At 43.1% G+C, this 10,963-nt stretch overlaps 1 protein-coding gene across 1 annotated transcript in view; it reads left to right on the forward strand.

The window, feature by feature from the left end:
* Positions 1 to 10,543, forward strand: part of LOC114353904 (rotatin) — a 43,121-nt gene extending 32,578 nt beyond the window's left edge. The window contains exons 27-33 of the mRNA XM_028306053.1: positions 334 to 609; positions 936 to 1,114; positions 3,278 to 3,479; positions 4,037 to 4,215; positions 4,529 to 4,766; positions 8,370 to 8,473; positions 10,194 to 10,543. Of these exons, the coding sequence (XP_028161854.1) occupies positions 334 to 609; positions 936 to 1,114; positions 3,278 to 3,479; positions 4,037 to 4,215; positions 4,529 to 4,766; positions 8,370 to 8,473; positions 10,194 to 10,334 (1,319 nt within the window). The 3' untranslated portion in view covers positions 10,335 to 10,543. The remainder of the gene's footprint in view (positions 1 to 333; positions 610 to 935; positions 1,115 to 3,277; positions 3,480 to 4,036; positions 4,216 to 4,528; positions 4,767 to 8,369; positions 8,474 to 10,193) is intronic.
* The last annotated feature ends 420 nt before the right edge of the window (positions 10,544 to 10,963 follow it).

Below are 10,963 nucleotides of genomic sequence, written 5' to 3' on the forward strand. Positions count from 1 at the left end.
TGGAGAATACACCTTACATGTTTAGTTACAGGAAATGTTCTTTGAGACCTTCTGTTACTTTTGGAGATATTAAACATTTAATTGTTTCAAGAAATAGCCTATGGGAATTAAAGTCAGAGCACTGTAATTATTCTTAACCCATGTAATACTATTTATGATTTACGGAAGCTAATTTTTATTAAAATTTAAAATATACATACCCACTTATATTTTTTTTACTTTACTGCAGGCGTATGGAACGAAGTGAGTAATTTTAAACACAATAAATGAGATTACATAACAAGTTAAACGCTCCTTTGGCAGTTACATAATGTTCGTACACTATTTTTTCAGAGCTTCAAGCCGCTGCCTTGTTTTGTTTGACACAACTGGCCCAATCCATGACGCAGAAGCGACACATGGACAAGTCACGTGACGAGTCCAGACTTCAGTTCTTCGATAACCTGAAATCGACTTCATCGTCTCATGAAGTAGAAGAAAGGAACGGTGGCGGAGACAGTGCGAGAGACGATTGCCGTCCAGAGTACATGGCAGAAGAATTCTGTAGAGTATTGATCAGGCTGTACAGGAAGATCTCGCTGGAAAACAAGAAGTTTCAGTGCAGTCAAGGTTAGAGTGCATTTTGTAAAATGAATAAATAAATTCAGGACCTGAGTAAGGGTTAATTTAAACTAGCTAAAACGACACAGGATCGGAACCATGTCGCCTCTTCTATCAATTTCTCTAGTCGATGCATCGTGTTTTTATAGATTTCTAGTTTGTTGGGATATAAAATATTCCCGTTCGTTACCCCCTTGAGCTAAAGTAAATAATTATAAAATATGATTGTGTTACGAGTGAGTTTACAAAAATAAGTCTAAGAATATCGAAATAGCAACCTCTGTATTAGAGTAACAAGTTAATTATAACATGCATCTTTCTATTCTACATGCTAGATGACCCATGGACTCGCGTGTGTTCATCCCTATCATCGCTACTCTCCGCAAGCGGGCGGAGTCGAGCGTTCGCAGTACACCGCGGGCTTCCTTCGACGCTGCTGCTGACGCTGCAAGCCGTGCGCGACCACCTCTCCGTACTCGGAAAGCCGATAGAGACCATCAAGAACGCCAACCACGTATGTAAATGTTCTACAAGTTATGTAGTGTCTACGCTAGGTGAGCCATGGACGCGCGTGTATTAGTTTCTATCATCGCGCAAGCGGGCGGAGCCGAAGCGTTCGCAGTACACCGCGGGCTCCCTTCGACGCTGCTGCTGACGCTGCAAGCCGTGCGCGACCACCTCTCTGTCCTAGGCAAGCCGATAGAGACCATCAAGAATGCTAACCACGTATGTTAATGTTCTACAAGTTATGTGTAGTGTCTACACTAGATGAACCATAGACGCCTGTGTATTAGTTTCTATCATCGCGCAAGCGGGTGGAACCTAGCATTCGCAGTACACCGCGGGCTCCCTTCGACGCTGCTTCTGACGCTGCAAGCCGTGCGCGACCACCTCTCCGTACTCGGAAAGCCGATAGAGACCATCAAGAATGCTAACCACGTATGTTAATGTTCTAGAAGTTATCATGTAGTGTCTACGCTAGGTGAACCACGGATGCACGTGTATTAGTTTATATCATCGCGCAAGCGGGCGGAGCCGCTCCTTCGCAGTACACCGCGGGGTCCCTTCGACGCTGCTGTTGACGCTGCAAGCCGTGTGCGACCATCTCTCCGTACTGGGGAAGCCGATAGAGACCGCGTAGACACTAGTCTACGCTAGGTGAACCATGGACGCGCGTGTAATAGTTTCTATCATCGCGCAAGCGGGCGGAGCCGAGCGTTCGCAGTACACCGCGGGCTCCCTTCGATGCTGCTGCTGACGCTGCAAGCCGTGCGCGACCACCTCTCCGTACTGGGGAAGCCGATAGAGGCCATCAAGAACGCTAACCACGTATGTAAATGTTCTAGAAGTTATCATGTAGTGTCTACGCTAGGTGAACCACGGATGCGCGTGTATTAGTTTCTATCATCGTACAAGCGGGCGGAGCCGAAGCATTCGCAGTGCACCGCGGGCTCCCTTCGACGCTGCTGCTGACGCTGCAAGCCGTGCGCGACCACCTCTCCGTACTGGGGAAGCCGATAGAGACCATCAAAAATGCTAACCACGTATGTAAAGAAGAGAAAAATTATGTATAGTGTCTATGCTAGGTCAACCATGGACACGCGTGTATTAGTTTCTATCATCGCGCAAGCGGGCGGAGCCGCTCCTTCGCAGTACACCGCGGGGTCCCTTCGACGCTGCTGTTGACGCTGCAAGCCGTGTGCGACCATCTCTTCGTACTGGGGAAGCCGATAGAGACCGCGTAGACACTAGTCTACGCTAGGTCAACCATGGACGCGCGTGTATTAGTTTCTATCATAGCGCAAGCGGGTGGAGCCGCTCCTTCGCAGTACACCGCGGGGTCCCTTCGACGCTGCTGTTGACGCTGCAAGCCGTGTGCGACCATCTCTCCGTACTGGGGAAGCCGATAGAGACCGCGTAGACACTAGTCTACGCTAGTTGAACCATGGACGCGCGTGTATTAGTTTTTATCATCGCGCAAGCGGGTGGAGCCAAGCGTTTGCAGTACACCGCGGGCTCCCTTCGACGCTGTTGCTGACGCTGCAAACCGTGCGCGACCACCTCTCCGTACTAGGGAAGCCGATAGAGACCATCAAGAATGCTAACCACGTATGTAAATGTCCTAGAAGTTATCTATCATGTAGTGTCTACGCTAGATGACCCATGGATTCGCGTATGTTCATCCCTCTCATCGCTGCTCTCCGATTATCTTGGGACAAATGGAAGGCAGACGTGTTCGGGGCAGGGTACCGACGAGATGGTCAGACGCGGTGAGGATGACGGGTGGAAGTTTACGTCGAGATAGATATAGATAATATAGATAGAACACACTATATTGTACTCCACGCAAGACAAGAAAATAAAACACATTAAACTGGGCTTGAATGTGTTGGAAAAGGAAGCTTCCCTGTTTGACATTGTATTTGGCATGTGGAAAATTGAAGAGCGTCGTGTTTCTGTAGTGGAGACACAATGTTGATGATGATTTAATATACCGTTATATCTTCAATTTCCAGCACCCGACGCTGCGGATTCTCTACTGGCTGCTCATAGTCATCAACAGCTCCATGGTAGAGTGCCCAGCGTCCAAGGAGTCTTTCACTGACGCTGGCCTCGCGATGTTTCTGAACTCTTTCTTTCCACTTCCAACAACTAAATACCATTATTAAATTTCCAGCACCCAACGCTGCGGATTCTCTACTGGCTGCTCATAGTCATCAACAGCTCCATGGTACAGTGCCCAGCGTCCAAGGACTCGTTCGCTGAGGCCGGTATCGCGGTCTCACTGAACCGACTGTGGGCGTGGTGCATGATGACTGAGCAGTTGCGGCGCGCGGTCGTTGACCTGTTGTTTAACTTTGCCAATGAATGTCCTAAAGGTAAGATCGTCTTTTATCTTCGATACTTCTTTAAGGGCTGATTTTTCAATTATAGGATAACTTTTAACTGAAGAATAAGTTTGGCACATTGACAGTTTCAGTTCGGGAAATATGTCAAAATGACAACTTTATTCTTCAGATAAAAGTTATCCGACGATTGAAAAATCAGCCCTAACAGAATTATAATATTTGATGTTTTTTTTAATAAAATTTGCCAATTATTACATCAAGACCAATCTAAGTAGAGCGATTAGATTACAGATATTTATCCTGGGAATATCTATGACTCTAGATACTAGACATATACATGGTCTAATTCTCTATCGAGATCTAATCCCACTAAAAGAGTGTAAAAGTGCTTTTTAAAAGCAAAAGAGTTGTATGAGTTTTCACTGAGAGAAGGGGTTAAGAAAATGACATACAGCATTTACTTTATCAAAAAGCGGTATGATCAGAAATTGTTATTGTATTAATAAGTAGACTCATCTAATCATATTGATTTGGCGCTCACTTGTTTATATCTTGTGAAGCTAATTAATTCTTATACAATTTTATAGCTTGGTCAGCGATGGCCACGTGTGTGGGTAGTCGCAACTTGATCACGGAGGTGTGCGCGCTAGCCTGTCGCGAGGCGGCGCTAGCGTCGCGCACGCACACAGACAACCTGCTGCTGCTGTGTACGCACACGCTCAGGCACTGCGTGAGCCATCACCAGTGTCGCGCTATCATTATAAAGGTAACGTCAGACAAAATAAATATGCTTGGACGTTTTACACTGCGCCCTCTAGTCTAGTCTTATGGGTACTAGAAAACCGATAAAAACATGTTTAAATCTCACTCTGTTTTTAGTATATGTTTAAACTAATACGTTCGTTATAAACCACACAAATATTTGTATTCTACTCGATTGAGTCTTTTCATAAAATCTAACACCGGGGTTGATACCTCAGTTGTCACAACTCAAACTATAGAAGATGTCATCTTCTCATCTTCAAGATTAAAATTATCATAAGACCTCCAATCCTCATTTTTAAATTTTAAATTCCCAGAACGACGTGATACCATCCATCTACAAATCAATCGTGCGAGACCGCGGGCGCGGCGGTGGCAACGCGGGCGTAGCCTGGGCCAAGCTGTGTTCCGTCATCGCGCGCTACCCCGACGGCGCCGGCGCATTGCTGACCCTTAGGCCGCTCCTGCCGGCACTGCCGCCGGCTCTGCGGGCCCACCTCATGCCGGCCCTGGCACACGCCGCTCATCATCATAGGACTACGTTTCTACAGTCGCGTAAGTGTCATGAAGTAACGTAGGCTGTGTTCCGTCATCGCCCGTTACCCAGACGGCGGCGACGCATTGCTGACCCTTAGGCCGCTCCTGCCGGCACTGCCGCCGGCTCTGCGGGCCCACCTCATGCCGGCCCTGGCACACGCCGCTCATCATCATAGGACTACATTTCTACAGTCGCGTAAGTGTCATGAAGGCTGTCACGTAGGCTGTGTTCCGTCATCGCCCGTTACCCAGACGGCGGCGACGCATTGCTGACCCTTAGGCCTCAGCCTCGAACTTAGCGGGCAGCGGGGCGGGAGCGGCGGCGGCGCTAGAGCGGGGCGGGCAGCGCAGACCCGTTCTCGAAACAAGCGGGCAGCTCGCGCGGCGCTTTAGCGGCGAAGTGTTGTGTTCGGGGTTGTGTTGTCGAGATATTTGTTTTTATTCGCAAACGAAATGTCTGAACAACGGCGACAATTTTATTTCGATTCAAATTTATAACCTAACGCTCGATTTATTGTGGGCAAAAGAAGGAGTGCGCTCTGCCCGCTCGTTGCCCGCTCCCTCGCCGCTGCCCGCTCGTTGCCCGCTGCCGCCCCGCTGCCGCGCCGCTGTTTTCGAGAACCGGTCTATTTGATTTTACGCATAAGATCCTGCCGCTCCCGCGCCGCCGCCGCCGCCGCCCCGCTGCCCGCTAAGTTCGAGGCTGAGGCCTAAGGCCGCTTCTGCCGGCACTGCCGCCGGCTCTGCGGGCTCACCTCATGCCGGCTCTGGCACACGCCGCTCATCATCATAGGACTACGTTCCTACAGTCGCGTAAGTGTTATGAACAATAGCTAAGTAATAGTTACTTTGCTATTACGTGCTGCAGGGCACAGGTCTGTGGAGTAACTCGGCTCAGGTCACACTCCATCACGCGGGCCCAGCGCGGATTGGACGTGCCTTTCAAAGTACAGATATGCTTGTGATAAATGTTACTAAATATGGTCTAAAGTTAACGCATCTCATCGACCACAACGTAGGTTGCTTAATCATTGGTGGTCGCCACCAAAGTATTCGGAAACTGACTTTCAAATAACATTGTTGGAAGAACGTATTTATTTACACTTGCGTATTACGTTACGGGACCAGTTCATGTCAGAGTCATATTTCCGCAGTCATGAACGTCACACTTGCAATGAAAATAGCCAAAGGTAGAGTCATAGATATGTAAGCGACATCCTACGTAAACACCGGAACTGTTTAACGTGAGGAGTTCTACAAACGTGTCAGTCACGTGTATTGCCATTTGGAATTTGAAAGTTTTAACCAGGCCTGTTCATCTCCGCGAGTTTACATCGAAAACAAAACACGCACGATTGCCCACCTACAGGATACTATTCGACAAGGCCTCACATACGAGCGAACATTGACTCACGCACGCGTATTCTTGTGTATGATGGAAGAAAATAAGGAAAATGGTGTACTAAATACTGTGTAATATTTAACTGCCTAAATAATAATAAAAACACAGAATGTACTTATTTAAGTTGCCTCAAGACACTGAGAGGTAAATAAGTAGTTAATATTATTCATGATAATTCATGCTAAATCATGTATTTCCTCCGCAGTTTGGCACCTCACGTCACATCATTTTACCGAAGTCAGCCCTATAGCTTCGGCGCAGTGCCGATCACTGACGTTTGTCAACAAAATGGTGCTTGACTCTTGAGACAGGCTAAATTACACCATATTGTTAATGATATTGAGCATACATTTTTTTAAATACTTTCGCGAAGTAAAACTTCTGTACGTAGTACTTATTATTATTCTGTGGTTTTAACTAAGTATTTTTATATGTTTAGTGAATTACAAAAAAAAAAAAATCTGGAGACTAACACATTTTCAGGTTTTATAAATTACAAGTAAATAATATGTATTCATTAGACCATCATCAATGCTACAAACATCAGTTACTCATGTCATACTGGCAAATAATCCCCGTGCATGTAGGGTGACACTGAAAGTCGATAAATTCTTAATGAGGGAGACTATTTGGGGTTTACTTACGTAATTGTTCAACTATGTTTTCTGAATTTTCTGTATCTTTAAATGCTGTAATTTTGAATGCTGTTGATGAACGAACATACACGTGCCTAATTTTTTTTGGTGACGTGCTTAAATAGAGCATATTACATTATATTTACAACCGGAAGCTGAAGGCGTTGACAACATACCGTTTGACGTTTATTGTTACTTGCCTTTACTACAAAGATAACATGCCTTCAAACGGGTTTTCTCGAAATAATTACACAATTTGTAGGTACTCTGGTGGCTGATTGCGTAAGTTACGAGTATTATCAGGCCTGTTCATCTCCGCGAGTTTACATCGAAAACAAACACGCACGATGGCCCACCTACAGGATACTATTAGATAAGGCCTCACATACGAGCGAACATTGACTCACGCACGCGTATTCTTGTGTATGATGGAAGAAAATAAAGAAAATGGTCTACTAAATACTGTGCAGTATTTAACTGCCTAAATAATAATAAAAACACAGAATGTAGTTTTTTAAGTTGCCTCAAGATACTGAGAGGTAAATAAGTAGTTAATATTATTCATGATAATTCATGATAAATCATGTATTTCCTCCGCCATTTTCCGCAGTTTGGCACCTCATGTCACATCATTTTACCGAAGTCAGCCCTATAGCTTCGGCGCAGTGCCGATCACTGACGTTTGTCAACAAAATGGTGCTTGACTCTTGAGACAGGCTAAATTACACCATATTGTTAATGATATTGAGCATACATTTTTTTAAATACTTTCGCGAAGTAAAACTTCTGTACGTAGTACTTATTATTATTCTGTGGTATTATTCAAAATTATACAATAATAATACAGTGTCTTGTAATTTTGGATTTTATGGCAAGGAAAATTTAGCTCAATGTAACTGAACTGTGAAAATGTATTGCTAATGTCTCATTATAATAAACAAACATTTAATTTTAAGTGTCAAAGTAGGTAATGAATTATTTATATGCCTATCATGTAGTCATTGTTATTTGTTATCAAGTTATTTGAAAGTTAATGAAAAGTTGAGCAAACATTGAGATGGCTTCAGACAAGCTGGATAGAATAGACAGATATCTTTTGAGCCTTCCTTCAAGTTGGCAAACAAAAAGGTCATGCGCCATTTATTTGCATACAAAACTGTTATTGTTTTATATTTCTCGTCCTTTCTCGAAACATCATCCTAGAGATGATCCACCTCCCATTTTGATATTTCTTATCCTTTCTCGAAACATCATCCTAGAGATGATCCACCTCCCAATAGAAATAAATAAAATTTAAAAGATTTGATATAGAGCTTCCATTTGAATGTCTTGGTCTGTAATTGACACATTTTTCGTAATTCGATTCAGTAGATGAAAGTTGATTGATTGAGCATAAATAAATCTCAATAATATTCAGTAAGAGTACTGTCTATAGCACGTCGGACTACACATTTTTGTTGTGAAATTCGACAACTACGTAAGTTGCTATAGTGTTGCTGTGTTTATTTAGATCAGTTGACCTCTGCATCTTTATTAATTAATGTATTTAAAAACAAAATCTTAATGTAATAATTGATTTTGCAGCGGATCTCCTAGAGTTGCTGTCGGGCACGCTCCTTGCCGGTGACACTGCCGAGGTGGTGTCGGCTGCTCGCGCGGTGTGGACGCTCGCCGCCAACAATCATAAGGTAATAGTAACTCGGTAAGGTTAGCTTAAGCGTTGTGATTCATCTTTCGTTAAAAATATATTATTACCTACAACAGAACGGAGATGTTGCGTTTTTGATGATAGGTTGTATGTTTGTGTTATTCTTTCCAAATTTTCATATTCGGGATCCGGTTTGATACAAAAAGTATGTGTTTACTTGTGTGTTATTGTTGACAAACCCGAACAGTCAATCTTCAAGTTCGACAGGTCAGATGCGCATCTTGATTTATTTATGAGTTGTTATTGTCACCTGTTCCAATATTATAGTTGATTATTCACAGATATATTAAAATTAAGGAGTTATAAGCTTGTACGTTGTGAAATAAGGTGTTTTTAAATGTTTACAGTACCTAGAAGTTTAGTATGTTTAAAATAAAACACATTCAAAAAACTTAAAAATTTTGAGTAAAGGAAATCTATTACACAGTTTCTCAATATAACACAGGTTTAACTTGTTTACGTCATTTTGACGTGGGTACAATATTTTTGCACTTTGAAATTACTGACCTTTCTTGATATAAGTTTTTATGAAACTACAATATAAATATAATTATTTTGTAAATTTTATTCTATTCCCCGTTGCTATGGGGCTTGATAGACATTGCAAACATCATGATAGGTTTTGTGTTAGTCATTATATTTATTTGGTTTACCACCTTTCTGTCCATTGAAGTGATGTGCTTATAGCATGTGGCGTTTGTGTGTTTATACTTATTAGGATTTTCTTTTTAGTGTATTTTGGTTTGTACACTAATGTCAAAATCTATCATTACTTTTGGATTTAACTGCTTGTTGATTTAATATGGCGAAATGTCAAATTGTACAGAAAACGGGACTATTCCCACTTCTCGTTCCCACCGCAGCAACTCCTGTGTAGCCAGGATCTACAGCTTGACCGCCAATAAAAACCCAACCAGTAAAGGTCAAGTTTGTCCCGGGGAAAGTTAACTGTCATTGGATTGTCATTAATCAGAAGAACATAGGAGGAGTTCGAAATTGTACAGTAGTGTTTCAGTGTGTGTGTCTGCCTGCTGTGTGTTTTAGACTATAATCGAGTGTAAGATAATGTTTGGGCTTAATTATTTTTTGCGAACATGATGTATGTGTGTTTTGTGCCTATTAAAAACGCTGTTAATGCTGTTATCTTAAAATTTAATTTAACATACCATGAATGTTTTTGTGTTTTCTGTAGAGATAGTATGTTTCTAACCGCGTTCAATGGTATTGCACGCGGGCACATTTATGCATATTACAGCTAATTCGGAACTAACAATACGTAATATGTATATTGGTAGTGGTTAAAATGGAAGTGAATTTTGTATTGTTCTAAATGTATATGCAGTAAGCTTAGAACCCCTGAACCAATAGCGGTATTGGATGTTTGAAAATACAAAAATACACTACCTTTTTGCTACTATTTGATACCGATTAATAGCAAAAAAACGTGTAAAGAGATAGTGGCCAAACATCCTGATTCCTGACGTCAGGACGTCTTTTTTTCATAGTTCGAGATAGCAAAAATGACTAATCTCTTTATAAATATTTACTACCTTTGAAGTACCTCTTAAGTTTAACCCTTAACCAGGCTCCGGTGGCCATAGAGCCCACATCATTTGAACTTTATGCTGTGATGATACGGTTGAAATCCAGTGACTTTTTTGCGCGGTCCTAATTATGATAAAGTATAAATTTGTCTCCAGGCCAAATTAGTGCTACGCAGCGCAGGCGTGGCGGCGTCCGCGCAGTCAGCGCTGCAGCGGCTGCAGCGAGCGACCGACCCCGCCGCCCGCAGAGCGAGCGAGCTGCTTCTCTACACTACTAGCGTGCTGCGGGTCACGTGATATGTTGGACTAGTGGGGAAATGTGGGGAATTCCAAAAGAAGAACACGAGGATTTGATAGGGTTGGCCGACATTCCATTGTTACGCTTTTATACATAGCTAATTACTGTTTTTCTACGATTATAGTCTGGTCCGTGAGCACATAGAATTTTGTCCAATGACCCCTAGCTACCCATCCTTATCGCTCGCGCGTAATTATGTTGCTATCGCGCTCGCACACTCACTGCGGGTGCCAGTCGCACAGTCGCGACAGCAATATAATTACGCGCGAGCGATAAGGAAGGATGGGTAGCTAGGGGTCATTGGACCAAATTCTACGTGCTCACGGACCGGGCTTTCGCACTTTTGATTTAGAAGTTCTGTACAGCTAAAGAAAAATTGGAGCACCACCTACTGAGTCAGATGGCATGCGAGCAGTTGTTCTTTAACTGCAGCGTGCTGCCTGCGATTCGCATGAAAACTTGGGATAATATGGAAATTTAGAATTTTCTACTGGTGGTGAAGAGCTCCTAATTGGGTCACTAGGTTCTTATTAAGTTTCGGTAAAGAATGAATAGGGCCACTATTGATTAACGACCAACATTAATTATCTGAATTAATAACAAATACGAAACTGCCGATTTTCTTCTT

This window comes from Ostrinia furnacalis, unplaced genomic scaffold (assembly GCF_004193835.3).
Source record: "Ostrinia furnacalis isolate ACB-3 unplaced genomic scaffold, ASM419383v2 OfSCF1862, whole genome shotgun sequence".
Taxonomy (NCBI): Eukaryota; Metazoa; Arthropoda; class Insecta; order Lepidoptera; family Crambidae; genus Ostrinia; species Ostrinia furnacalis.